A 14,431-nucleotide genomic window follows, 5' to 3' on the forward strand; every position below is an offset into this window, starting at 1 on the left:
GGCTAACTTTTAAAAGATAGGGCTAGATAGTATAAAATGGGTTAAACAGTATACAAATGGGCAACAGTTAAAATAGAGACAGCTCCCAACAGGGAAAACTTCACCAAAACAATTTTTATTTCCAGTGTTTTAATTGGGTATGCACACAGGCATGACACAGGTTTGGATTTAAGTCCTCATGCAGAATTATATTCTTCTCAGGAAGAAGCCAGTTCCATCCAGGATCCACTATCTACACATCTATGTTACAACATTTATATCAAATCTGGTATCTGAAGAAAAGATACACATAGAATATGTTCATTTAAGTTATTACGTATTTTACAGAAAGATTAAAAATTCAAGTCACACAAAACTCAGAACTGTATTAAAAGTTTGATATAAAACTCAGATCCACATGGAATGACTAAAGAATGGAGGTTCTGTATCCACCTGTGTTAAAACCGGTAAAGGTAATGAAATTTGTTACTGGTAAAACGCATTCATTTATTCAATGTAAGTTATCTAATTTCAATAATATGGCACCCTAAAAATCCAATGTACTTTTATCATAGGCACTTTTGTTAGTGAGGAACCAAAAGGACAATTCTGTGGCATGAGCCAGCGATTTTTCTTCGGTAATTTGGGAAATCTACTATGTAATAAGTTGCAACAAACACCCTGCTTATTTGTATACAACTATCTGATATACCTTTACATGTATGTGTGTGTTCTTCTGGCTGTAGTAATGCACTGTAAAGCTATTTCACAGTGCAAAATGGTGAATCCAGCCCAAACCAAGGCTGCATAATAACAATTCTGGTACAAGAAAAATATTTACAGAGTTACTGAACTGTGTAACAGTAGCTTTTTCTTTCTAGAGAGGACATACCCAGCTTAAAGACAGGGAGGAGACTCCACCTTAGTACTGGGACTTTCAGACAGTTTGTGAGGGTGGGTGTTGGCTGCAGAACTAGCATTTTGGCTCATGTTCTGGAAGCTTTCTCCGTTTATTTGGTCAGGTGACTGTGGTGGTGTGGAAAGAGGGGGCCCACCAGCTGATGTCAAGGTGCTAGCAGCGCCCCTGGCTTCGGACTGCTGAGAGAGGGGTACTTGGGTGTTGGCGGGTGTGCCCGGCATGCTGGAGCTCTCGGCCTGTGACTCGCGGCCTTCGCCTCGGCTCAGGTCGGAGGCGCTGGTGCGGATGCGCTCCCTGGCGAGCCAGTCTGAGATGGAGAGGTCCTGGGCCGAGCACTTGGGTTTTAACCGATTCACAGCTGAAAGCTCGGACTCTTTGTCTGCATTCTGCTCCTGCGCTTTCCAGAAACTCAGGACGCTGATTTCAGTAGCATCTCTGTGGCCTCCGAGCGTGTGTCTGCGTTTGATGTTTTTCCTTTTCGCTGTCTCGGCAGTAGGTTTTTGATTCCCAACTCCGAACATGTCATCAGCCGGTGCCCTGGGTCTCAGTTTTAAGCGATCTGCTATTTTTGTTTTCCAAGTGGCCTCCTGCTTTTCGGATTCACTTCTGCTGGGTGTCAGGAGGCTTCCTGTCGACTTGCCTTTCTTCATGACGTCAAACACTTTGGCCAGGGCAGGAGTTTCTTTCTCAGTCCTCGTGTCTCCAGGGCTCCCACTATCTGACTTGAAGCGAGCAGACTTCTTTCTAGACAGCGTGTCACATTCAATCAGCCTGTGGGAACTGAACTGCTGCCTACGGCTGTCTAAACTTGGTGTAAGGCTTCCCTCAGTGCAGCTGGCTTCGCTGCCTTCTGAGTTCCTGCGGCTCACCCTGGCAACCTCCTGTAGCTTCCCTCGGAACAGCCTGTCCGAAGTCAGCGCGGTGGGGAACACAGGGAAGTCGCTCTCGCTGTCTGTCTCCATCGGTCGCCCTTCACTCACCAGCTCGCTCCTCTCGTCATCAGCCTCATCCCCCTTGCTCTCTGCCACTGACTGCACCTCGGGGCTCAGGCGGCTGGAGTCCAGGCTGGTCAAGTAGGCAGCTGATGATGTAGTAGAATAATCTGAGGTGATGGTGCCAGCATTGGCCAAAAACTCACTGTGCTTGGTTTCTGGACTGGTTGATTTTTTGGTGGAGGACCTCGCCAGCGAAGCCTGGGAAGACGTGCTAAGCAGAGTGCCCGAGTCAGACCCTGTTTCTTCGCAGGGGGGCTTCTGTGTCAGAAGAGATCTGGGGCTCTCCTTCAGCGCGGCCAGGCGACTGCTGAGAGTTGGTGACCTGTTGCGTTTGGAGCTGTGTGGTGGGGAGGGCTCTTCGGATGGCATTTTCTTCTCCTCCTTCGATACACCAGTGTCTTTCTTGGCATTACTGTCTTTGGCAATGACAGCCCTCTGCTTTCTGCCTGATACCTCATTTTCTTTTCTGGACTCTTCTTTAATCTCATTGTGACTCTGTTCCACATTCTCCTTCTTAAAAAACACACTGTCCAACTCATCTTCAGAGCTGCTGGGTTGGGCTTTCTCTTTGGGCTTTTTCCTCTTACGACTAGCAGCTGCGAAGATGGAGGACACGAGCAGCTCCCTGCTGTACTGATCCTTCCCTGATCCCCAAGAGCCCTAGGAAGCAAGCAGAAAAATGAGGTCATGAACACTGTCCAGAGTCTTGGCAGGGCTGGCTTAGAGTTAAAGTCTACCAAAGCCCAGATGATCCACAACATCGTCTGCTTATTTTTTAATACTCACTTTTAAACTTGTGTCAATGTTAGTTTTTTTTAATTTAATCACCAGTCCCATTTCTTGTCACATCATAACAGATACATTTCTCTTTCAGGGAATTAGTTCATGCTTAGGGAAATTGAGGGTTCCCAATTCCTATTAATTTCCTCATTGATTTTTCCCACCCACAACACTCAAATAGTCCTACTTCCTTTATCTAGTCTACAAGTAGAGAAGTTAAGAGATATTCTGCCAGGTGTGATGGTGCACACCTGTAATCACACCACTCAGGAGGCTGCCAGAAAGAGGACAAGTCCCAAGGTTGCCCCAACTACACAGTGGGATCCTGTCTCAAACACCCAAAAGGGAAGCAGGTAAACAGCATTCTGACACTTACTATTCAGACATGATTAGGTTTGCTTGACTGTGGACAGCATATGGTACAGGTACTGTACCTGAGGAACTCATTCAGCTAAGGGGAGAGTCTGGTTCCCATTAGCTCCCCAGGACTTCAGGGATTTGTCTTGGGTAAATCAAGTTATTAAAGGCTTCATTCATCTCATGTAACAGCAAAGTAAAAAATTCAAAGCACATAAAGTTACTCAAAAAGTTGTGAATTCTTACCCCAAAACACTGCAGTGTACTGCTAATGTAAGAGTCACGTGCTACGTATTGGAAGTTCTTGGTGACAGCTATTTAAATAGTTTGTTTGGAATGTCTGCCAAGTAAGTGGTTGGTGGGCAGGTAAATTAGCCCTTCCTTTTAGAACACAATCTTCAGCAAAGAGAGCCTAGCAGAAGGCATGTAGAGTAATGGATCAGAAAATACATGCCTAGTACCGAAACAAAACAAAACGAAACCTTAAACAAGCTAGCCTGCTATCATGATGTCTTCTGAAAGGAGATGTTCTATGAAAAAGACAAATCAGAGATCAGTAGGCTTGTGCTTTTCTACACGGTAAAGGACTTCTCAGCCACAGTGCCTTCCTATGGGCTGCTCCTGTTTCCTCCACGCTCTCTTTAACACTGGACCATGCCTGAACCTGAGCTGAGGGAGGAACTGGCCTCCTGTCTCCAGCTTGCTCTGCAGGACACAAAGGATGAATTCATTTTCACACCTCGATTTTACCAGTCACAGAAGAAGCACCTGGATTATATCACCTTTAAATTCTCTAATTCTGTGTGAAAAAAAGCCTGATTTTTACAATTTGGAAACAGTGAAAATTCAAATATGTTATAGGCTTAGTACAAAACAATGTAAGATGAACATACAGGGAAAGGGGTGTATGTCTAGTGAGGGGGGTAGGGATATCAAGCATGTCTTTCTGATTTCAAAGTTTATCGCCTGAAGCTGGTACAGTGAAACACGTGGGAAGCTGAGGCTGGAGTATGTGTCCAGGCTGGTTCGGACTACACTGTGAGACCCTGTTCCAAATAGAAATCCGGCAAAAGAGGTTTGGTACGTATTCTAGCTCTAGGGAGACCAGGGACATGACAATCGAATGTAAGCGATGATTTCTGATTATTCCTGAGCAGGGGTTAAAAGAATATTCAGGTAATCCGGAAAAGTTGCATAAAAAATACATTATACAATAATGTATTATGCTTGTGTTAGTGCCCTGCCAATGATGACCAGACTGATTATGTAGGAGAATGTTCTGGTTTGTGGGAGACAGGGCTGCAATATTTAGGGTGGTGTCATCCATATTATAATTAGCTAAGTAAGTCTGTGTGTCCATGGCCCGAGTGATACACACATACACACACACACACACACACACACACACTTAGCAAGGAATGAATTTAAGGTAAAAGGATTGTAAATATATGTTTAAACAAACAAAAGCCCCAGTGGATGTGCTAATCGGCCAACTGTGGAGTCTCCTGAAAAGGCAGTCTCAGTCGAGGGGTTGCGTAGGTCAGACTGTGCTATGGGCAAGCGTGTGCGGGAACTGTTCTGATTGCTAACTGAGTTGCCATGGCTCTGACACTGTGGGCAACACCATCTCTAGGCACATGGTCCTGGCTGGGTAAAAAAGCTAGCTAAAAGCACAAGCCCTTGAGTGAGCCAGCAAGCAGTATGCCTCTGTGGTTTTTGCTTCATGTTCCTGCCCTGACTTCCCTCAACGATCTGAAAGCAGAGGGCGAGATAAAGTCTTTCTTCCCCTTAGTTGCTTTAGGTCACGGTATCTGTCACAGCAACAGAAAGGTGAGAAGTCACTTGGTGGGTAAAATCACCTGCCAACCTGCGTCCAATCCCTTGGACTCACCAAGCTGAGAGAACGATTCAGGTCACTGTCCCCTGACCTCTACGTGTGCACTACAGCATGCAAGCACACATGCTTGAAAACTATTATTCCAGCACCTTTCCATGCACGGAAATCCTTTCTACAGGTACTTTGATCCCTCATTCCTCGGAGACTCACAGATCCACTTCATAATTGTCTTTTTTTTTTCTTTTTAAATGACCCATTGAGTCCAATTTGTGCTAGAAGGATCTTTTTATATGTGTGCGTGTGTGTTTTGAGACAGAATCTCACTATAATAGCAATGCCAGGTTAGACCAGGTTATCTTCCTGTCTCGGACCTGCACCATCATCCTGGCTTATGCAGATTCTTTATCCCATTCTCTGTGTTTTCATTGTAGCTTTGAAGCCTGTCCTGGAACTAGCTCTTGTAGACCAGGCTGGCCTCGAACTCACAGAGATCCACCTGCCTCTGCTCCTGAGTGCTGGGATTAAAGGCGTGCGCCACCACCACCCAACTTCATGTTAGTACATTTTTAACAATGTAATCAAGCCATTGCTGTCTGCTAATGCTAAACTGTTCCCACAACTGCAATCTTCCAGCTCAAGATCTTGTATTCTCCAGCCTTCTTCTGTTCCAAATTAACTTCTCCTCACACTGGACTTCACTACTCTGGCTCCAGTATGAATTACAATTGTATGTTAATGATAAAAGCTCTCTTGCAAAGACACGATGAAGTATTTTCAAACTGTATACACAACTCACCTTAGATTTTGTTGAGTCACTAGTAGCTGAATCTGTGGGAAGTAAATAAAATGTGGTTAGTGGGAGCCAAGCCTCACCACTTTCAACAAACAATGCAAAACTTATGAAGAGGACAGGCACAGAACAAAATGTGAAAGCAAAACTCAAAACAATAGAACACAGTGGATAGTCAGAGCTCACAAAGATGCAAGCTGCACCACAGAAAGCCACCGCCATGAAAGGATGCTGTGAATTGTAGGCAGAACCAGCTCAATGAGAGGAATGGCAAGGAGCCCTGTGCTAAACAGAAACGGATACTAGTGTCTATCTTTCTAAACAGTGAATCTAGCAATGAGGAAGCTCGAACACCATTTAAAATCATGTCCCACATCTTGCATCTGAAACTGATACACAATGCAGGACTTTCCAGACTGCCGGCTGCCCTAGCTACAAATAGAAACACTCACACTGGTACATGTTGATTTTTGTCAGACTGTCAGATTGGAATTTGTATAAACACACCCCAGATGTGAATGGACACGACAGAGGCATTAGGGTGGCCTTGCTCCCAGGTCACTTTTGGTTTTGTTAAATGATGCTTATTTTTGTGCTCGCCCCCAGTTTCACATCCGTGCAGTCAGGGATCCTTCTGGTTAGTTTGGTTAAATTGCTACCAGGTTTGTAAGTATCTATTAACAAATGCTATTATGGAAATGGAAAAATGGAGACCATAATTTCGCTGTCTGGCAAAACTCAGATTATACAATTATAAAGAGGGTAGGAAGGGGCCAGCATGATGAAGAATAAATATCAATTTTAGAATTTTATCTTTAAAATATTGGGAAAATTATTTTCAAAATTAACGAGCTGGGCCCATGCCACGCCCCTTTCAACACATGGCTAAATGCTTTATGACTTTAAGAACCGTTGGACCATACCATGCTATTTCTCCTCAGGGTCCGCTTCAGAAATAACAAGAGACAGCAGAAAAACTTTTAAGAGAGTAGCAGTGATCTGTTTACAATATTCTTAAGAACTTTACACCACAGATCAGCTATGTTTGCATTTACAAGAACCGGGGGTTTCTGCAGACAAGGCAGCTACAGTGTGGACAGCAGTCCTCCTTCTTCCTACAGTTCCAGCTGTCCATCAGGGACATCACAGAATCCACTAGTGACATTACCGTGTGATAGACTCCTCCCACTTCGCCTGCGCAACATCAATATAGATTTGCCTGTGTCAGTAAGTGCTGAAAAAGCCCTTTAGAGCCAAAACAAGAACTAGAGACAAAGGGAGAACATTGTGTGAAATAACATGCCAGATTAGTGCAACAGTTTGGCAGGAGACGTTTCCATCAAGAGCCTATTAAACACTAATACTTAACCAAGCATTAGGGTGGCAGTAGGAGAAAGAAGAAAATCAAGGTCAGTAGAGCGACTTAGACCGCGGCGTCTCTAGTGACAGATGACACTGGATTGCGAGGGGCATGCTGCTCTCACAGAACTGGCCCCAACCAAGAACTATGCATTCAGTCTAACCATACTTTCTGCCGTCACAGCAACCACATATCCAGCAGCATATATCTGTTTTACCTTGTGATGACTATTACATGGAAACTGTGAATTAAAAAAAACAAAACAAAACAAAACAGTGGTTTGCATGCTCATTGCTCTCATCTTCCGTTCTGACAAACATCACAACTCCATGCACTGTCAATGGCATTATAGTCACTGGAAGGTAAGTGAGGTCAATCAGAAAAGGCAGATCGCAGTTTTATTAGTAGAAAGGAAATAGAGGAAGGGAAAGAAAAGAACTCAGAGTGGATTGTTACTCATGGCTGAGTCGCTGTTTCATGTTACAGGAATGTCAAATAACCTAGCGGTCAGTACCGCCCACACAAGAGTTACCTGGTACATCTCCGGGGAGCACGCCTGTCCTTCCGATGTTGGTGAGTAAGTGATCTATGTTGGGTACTGGCTGGGAGTCTACTGTGCTCTCCTCCTGCACTGTCGTCTGTGGTTAACAAACAAAGACCTCTTCACCGTCTCTCCAAACAACACTTAGTAGAAGATACGCATTGCTATATGGAGCAGGGGCTTAACTTCGTATTGGTTAGATGCCACTAATGGTGAAGTAGGCACCAGTTACACGCTCATCAGATCAGCGACTGGGCACTAGCGACCTGCTTCCTAGGCACATGGCTGACAAGAGCACACAAGGCAGAAGATCGAGAAGGAGCCTGTGTCCCACATGAAAAGAGCAGAGCACGCGCACCGACAATACTTACGAGAGGTTCTTCAGCGCCCTCTTCTGTGAAAAACCAGTCATGCTAAAATTTAAAATAAAAAGTGAGAATAATTAAATAACCCTCCAAGTGTATTTCTACCTCGGGGAACAGAACAGGAATAGGGAAGTGTCAGAGGGGAAAGTAGGTGCAGCCTTCGTCCTACCAGCCGTCAGCTGCGATGGAAGTGGCCTTTCAGGAAGAGAGGCAGTGCCAACTTACATGCTGGATGAGGGTCTCTACGATTTTGTACTGGTCAGGCATGTGTGTCACCATGTGGGTCATGTTGTCTTCTGATGTTCGCACTAGAGTTGGACCAAAAACGATGGCTAGGTTTCTTGGTTCCATCTGAAGGAAAGGAAAGTGAAAAATTAGATTAAACCTCTACTGCAGGTCTGGCACTGAGTTGCTGAAATTTATTTCTGGAAAGTTCTTTTTGATAAAAACCACAAAGAATGGATAAAGAAAAACAAAGTCTTACTACTTAGGGTTTTTCTGAGCAAATCCGAAAATGATAATGGATGACGATAATTGATTATTTGTGTTTTTCCAAGGAATCTTTGATTAGTATGAAACCAAACCAACTGGTTTTAGTTTACAAAGATATCTGGGGAGCTGAAGAGATGGCTCAGAGGTTAAGAGCATTGCCTGCTCTTCCAAAGGTCCTGAGTTCAATTCCCAGCAACCACATGGTGGCTCACAACCATCTGTAACGGGGTCTGGTGCCCTCTTCTGGCCTGCAGTCATACACACAGACAGAATATTGTATACAAAATAAATAAATATTAAAAAAAAAACAAAAACAAAGATATCTGGATTGGTTGGGGACAAAAAAGAAAAAAGTGAAATTAAAGAATCTGAATGTGGCTGACAATGGGGGCTGACTGAGAAGCCATTGATAAAGGTACTGGGACTTGTTTCTACTGCATGTACTGGCTGCTTTTGGCAACCCAGGTCTATTTGGATGCAAAGCTTCCTAGGCCTGGATGGAGGGGGAAGGGCCTTGGACTTCCCACAGGGCAGGGTTCCCTGCCCTCTCTTAAGGAGGGAGGGGGAGAGAGGAGGGTGAGTGGGGAAGCAAGAGGAGAATAGGAGGAAGGGAGGAAGTGTAAATTTTTGAATGGAAAAAGAAAGAATAAGGAATTCCTCTTGGGAATTGGAAGGAAGGGACAAAGGACTTGGGAATAAATGCAAGGTTCCAGATTCTTTTGTGTCATACATCAAAATCTTTAACAAAGGAAAACAAGTCTGAAATATCTTTTCTGATGAACTTTGACCTCATCCAAATCTCTTCAAGTTCTGAGCTTTGGCTCCCTGACTTCTTAGCCTGAGATTCTTATCAGCTTGCATAGTCACTGACAGACTCTTCCCAATTTGTTTAATCATGACTGTCACGGGACCTGTTGTGTCTATATTATGTTGAGCTTAAGGTTTGATTAAAGTGTTAAAACTTTAGCCAATCTTAGAACTCATCAGGGTATGAAAAAAATTAATCATCAGGATCCCATATTACTAGATTATTTGGGAGGCACCAACATGTGTATGTAATTTACCAGACAAGGAGCCTAAATGTCACTCATCTTTTAACCAGTGTTATAACATATGGAAGAAAAACAAAAAATAAACTCTTATAGGTTTAGGATTTTCCTGGACTATTAGAAAGGATTTGGGCATGGCCATGTTTGTGTCTCCTCTTAAAATATTCAGTTATTTTGTCCCAACCCCTGTACTGGTATGGCAAGAATGGCCCAAAGCCAAAAAATCTACCACATCAAATGCTTAATGTCAAACATTTAGTAGATTCCTGCCTATGGCTTCATTTAAGTCTTTAGATCCAAAAAATTAGGTTAAGAAAATGTCATGAGGCCGGGCGATGGTGGCGCACGCCTTTAATCCCAGCACTCGGGAGGCAGAGGCAGGCGGATCTCTGTGAGTTCGAGACCAGCCTGGTCTACAGAGCTGGTTCCAGGACAGGCTCCAAAGCCACAGTGAAACCCTATCTCGAAAAACAAACAACAAAAAAAAAAAAAAAAAAAAAAGAAAAGAAAATGTCATGAAAATAAAGTACCATATTGTCTTCAAATTCACTATTAATCCAGAAAAAACTCTAAGAAGCCAGTGTGGTGGCCTATGCCAAAGGCTCCAGTGGAGGCAGGAGGATGCAAGAGGATAAGGACACTTAGGCTCCAAAGCTGAGCTCAAGGCCAGCCTGAGCTACCTGAGATCCTTCTTGAAAAACAAAACAAAAAACAAACCTGAGCCAGGTGTGGAGGCTCACGCTTTTAATTCCAGCACTCAGGAGGCAGAGATAGGATTTCTTTTTTTTTTCTTTTTTTTTTATTTATTTTGTATACAATATTCTGTCCGTGTGTATGTCTGCAGGCCAGAAGAGGGCATCAGACCTCATTACAGATGGTTGTGAGCCACCATGTGGTTGCTGGGAATTGACCTCAGGACCTTTGGAAGAGCAGGCAATGCTCTTAAGTCTGAGGCTAGCCTGAGTTTACCTAGCAAATTCCAGGACAGTTATATTGCATAGAAACCCTAACAAACCTAACAAACACAACAACAACAGCAAAAAGGAATTGTGCAGCACAGACACCAGCGGATTCAGTTCTGAGGCTACAGTGAGTGGAACTGCCCCCTGATTTCTTCCTCAGTATGTCTGACACTGGTACATAATAAGGCTACTGAACTTTGGACCACGCCATCTGTCAGGGATAATCAACTAGAAAATACTCCAGCTAGAATTCATTTTTTTTCCTCCATAACAACAGGATCATCACAAAACTGCAAATAATGACCCAAGTTAGAAGAAGAATCATTTGCAACCTCCTGATATAATAGACTTGGGCAACAATCACTCACTGATTCAGCAAAAAGATGAAAAATGAAGACTAAAATGGATCAGTGAAATACAATGTGGATCTTACCTAGCTATTTAAGCAAATAACTGGAAAGACATTAAAAAAAACTGCGAGAAAACCTGAACATGAACTGAATATCTGAGAATACTTAGCTAACTGTGGGTGTGTGCTGATGTGGTGTTAAAGGAAGAAAAAGCTCACACTGTTTAACAGGGAACCAAAGAAAACACTTCTTCTCAGCGTGGATCATCTGCTGTCCTTTGGCTGGGTTACCATGCACATACGCCACCTATTTAAGGTAGTGACTGAAAGCTGAAAACAATAAAATTCTGACTCTCCCATTTTTCTTGCTGGATGGATGTCAAGTGACACATTTCCAAAGAAGTGCCCTTCACAAGCGTGACAGCGGCTGTTTGTGGGGCCTTTGCTTCTGTGCGATCTTCAGAAGGATCCAGCCAGTCCAGTCTGATGCCTCTTAGGCTTCCTCTGAGTTCTCAGCACAGAGCGATGAAGGCCAACCCTCTAACTGAGATTGCTGAGAGTGTATTTCCACAGGCTGTACCTTGCGTACCTTATTTTTTTCTGAATTTTCTGCCACTGTCTTCAGATGAGCCGAAAGAAACTTGAGTGTTTCGTAATGATGTTCAGGCAGGTCATGGATCTGGAACATATTATTTTCAGAATGGATTTAAATGCTGTATTTGAATTGCACCTCCCCAAATAAAAAGAAATACCTACTAGTCTTTTTAATGTTCTCAGCCGATCTAGAGGGTCTTCCTTACGATTGGCCTCAATGAAGTCAGCGTATTTATCTGGTAGTGGTAGGAACAAAAGAACAAATTAACCTGCTTAGGTCAACTGCAGTCCCCTTTTCTCAGGGCTTAATTTTAAACCACAATTTAAAATGTGTAAGATTTTGTCTATCTTTAAAATATAAATCTCTGAAATTTACATGCTAGATACAGTTTTTAATGCTCTCCAAGCCTTTCCAGGAAACAGAGAAGAGTTCTCTCAATGTTCTTCAAAGCTACTGTCTAGCATTCATTCAACCTGTCCATTATCCCCACCTCACACCAGTATCTAGCATGGGGTCGTGAAAGTAAACCTTATAACCAAAGAAATCGGACTGAAACAATGACATACTTAGCTTGATGACAAACATAGGTGAATATAGATCTTATTCTCATTTTACTGAAGTGGATCAACTTTTTGCAAATGATTTTTTTAACAAAATTTATCAAGACTACAAATGAACAAAGTCAGTTCTCAATTATGCTTTTCATTAAATTTAGACCTGAGATAAATGCCATTTCTTCATCCCTCATATTGTTTTCCTGGTTAGATTTATTATGCCCTGGTTTCCCCAGACAGTGAGCCTTCTCCTCTGGCATGGTCTGAGGGAACTAACTCACCATTTGTGAAGAGAGGCTCAGGCAGCTTTCGGAAGAAGGATTTAAGTAAACTGCTTATCACATTCAGATCTCGCCATTTCTGGATATACAAAACAGAAACAAAGCATTTTTGTAGTCAATATTATAGAAGAAAAAATGGATCAGTTATTCAAACAGAAATGAGCTTACATCATCTTGTATATCAATGTCAGTCATCCCCTTGTTGAGTTCTTCCTGCATGCTTGAAATGGCTGCGTTGTTCCCAGGAACTCTGTAAATACCTGTATATTCAAGACCTCTTTCTTCAACTAATTTGCAACATATGTCAACAATCAATGGAATATACTGCAAAACAAGAAACCAGCATTTTATTTAACACAGTACAAAAGTTTGAAAATGAATTCCTACTGACCATTTCTGATTAAATTACTACTCTAGTTCAGAGTTCAGATAAAAACTGTTCAACCCACAGTTATACTAAGGGATAAAAGCACTGACCAGATGAGCATGCACCCCCTTTATCCAAAGAGCTGTAAACTCAGGCCCTGCTATGATGGTCACTGACTGGTTGAATGGTTGGGGTCTCCTACCCGGTTGGTGTGGGCAGGCGGGCAGTCATCCAGTCTAACTCCGAAGGTCCCTGTTGCAGCTGGCTTTTTCTCAAATGTCTTCCTCACAATGCTTGGAATGCCTCTTCTCCAAGTGCCTTTGTCTTTGGGTGGACTGGTATCATCTTTTGATTGTTATTGAAAATAAATTGACATTATAAAAAATGGAAACAAGACTGTTCAAATCACTTTAAAAGGCTACTTCACTGATGCTTGCATTGACTGCAGTCTTTTTTTTTTTTTTGGTTTTTCGAGACAGGGTTTCTCTGTGGCTTTGGAGCCTGTCCTGGAACTAGCTCTTGTAGACCAGGCTGGTCTCGAACTCAGAGATCCGCCTGCCTTGACTGCATCCTGGAACTAGCTCTGTAGACCAGGCTGGTCTCAAACTCAGAGATCCGCCTGCCTTGACTGCAGTCTTATAACAGTCTATGCTTAGCACAGAATTCTCCTTTGACGCTGTCATGCCTCCACCCGGCCACATGACTGTCAGACACACTCGACTTCTTTACCCTCTCAGAAAGAACCAGAACAGGCCTTTGTCTGACAGTGACGCCTGGCCATTCACATCGGTAAAGATGTGACTCTGCTCTCCTTCCCTTTCTCTTGATTACAGGGAAGGATGCCTTGGGCCTCACCTTAAAGGAAAAAGGTCAATAAGCTTGTTCCGTGTTTACCATGAGTTTCGAGCTAGCTAACCCTGGGTCTGCTGGTAAAAACAGCACCGTGAAGAGAGAACACACACTCACAACCCAGCGTAAGCTGGTTACACTTAGTTACCTCTGCTGAGAAGCTTCCGCTCTGACTCCTCCTTTGGAGAATGTGGGCTTTGAGTTTTTGGCTCTGATTTAGCACCAAGCAAAGTCTGCCTGATGCTAAGACTCTGGCGAGGTGTTTTCGGCAACTGTTCTGTTTTGCTGCTGAAAGAAATGAACATTTCTTAACAACTGCATATTTGACATCTAAATTAACCATAGGCATGGTGGGATTCTCACCTCATCAGACTGTTATATTCTTTGATTCTTCGACTAATTAGATCTCTGTTGGTAACTCCCGTGTCCTACAGAATGAGCAGAAGGTAACATTAGAAAGTATGCTAGCAGACTATTAGAGGCAGAGGGTAGCCCCTAGGTTTGAAACTTGCTATGATATCACTTTATTAATATAAATGCTATGACTTATTCTCAATGGAGCTGTCACCATGTGGCAAATGGTTCAAGTGCCCCTGCAAGTGAGTTTGCTTTATATATGCAATATCAGTATAGTTTTTAGGTAACACTGATTCAGTAGGTACTGAATTAATATGCTAAGCAAAATGCATAATTGAGGAGCACAAAGTCAGCTTATCTCTAATACAAGAATGAATGATCAGCATTCAGTAATACTACTGAGTCAAAATGGAAAAATACACCAGAATTAATGATTAACTTGCAGGAATAGTGAATTAAGAGTTAAGTGGCATCAAGAGGGGCAGGTCTTCAAGAACCTGCTTTGTCCTACTTTCTGCTCAAAGGTGAGCAAACAGGAGTAACTATTTATAGTTACTGTGGTTACACACTGTCATGTGTCTGCTAACATTTTTTAAAATACTTCTTATTTTAAGTGTCATGAAATACATGTAGGCACACAGGCAGGAAAAAAG

General features: G+C 43.0%; 1 protein-coding gene across 8 annotated transcripts in view; it reads right to left on the minus strand.

Moving 5' to 3' along the window:
* Positions 1–99: 99 nt before the first annotated feature.
* Arhgap21 (Rho GTPase activating protein 21) overlaps positions 100–14,431 on the minus strand; it is a 99,864-nt gene continuing 85,532 nt past the window's right edge. For 5 of the 8 annotated variants that reach the window (XM_075970634.1, XM_075970631.1, XM_075970632.1 and 2 more), the window contains 12 exons: positions 13,785–13,849; positions 13,570–13,709; positions 12,775–12,917; positions 12,374–12,529; positions 12,206–12,284; positions 11,532–11,605; positions 11,365–11,454; positions 8,149–8,274; positions 7,930–7,971; positions 7,550–7,655; positions 5,664–5,695; positions 100–2,553 (listed from right to left, as the gene is read on the minus strand). In XM_075970634.1, coding sequence (XP_075826749.1) covers positions 877–2,553; positions 5,664–5,695; positions 7,550–7,655; positions 7,930–7,971; positions 8,149–8,274; positions 11,365–11,454; positions 11,532–11,605; positions 12,206–12,284; positions 12,374–12,529; positions 12,775–12,917; positions 13,570–13,709; positions 13,785–13,849 — 2,730 coding nt within the window. In that variant the 3' untranslated portion in view covers positions 100–876. The remainder of the gene's footprint in view (positions 2,554–5,663; positions 5,696–7,549; positions 7,656–7,929; positions 7,972–8,148; positions 8,275–11,364; positions 11,455–11,531; positions 11,606–12,205; positions 12,285–12,373; positions 12,530–12,774; positions 12,918–13,569; positions 13,710–13,784; positions 13,850–14,431) is intronic. The other 3 variants (XM_075970633.1, XM_075970635.1, XM_075970629.1) reach the window with 1 other exon arrangement.

The sequence above is a fragment of the Microtus pennsylvanicus genome, chromosome 4 (assembly GCF_037038515.1).
Source record: "Microtus pennsylvanicus isolate mMicPen1 chromosome 4, mMicPen1.hap1, whole genome shotgun sequence".
NCBI lineage: Eukaryota > Metazoa > Chordata > Mammalia > Rodentia > Cricetidae > Microtus > Microtus pennsylvanicus.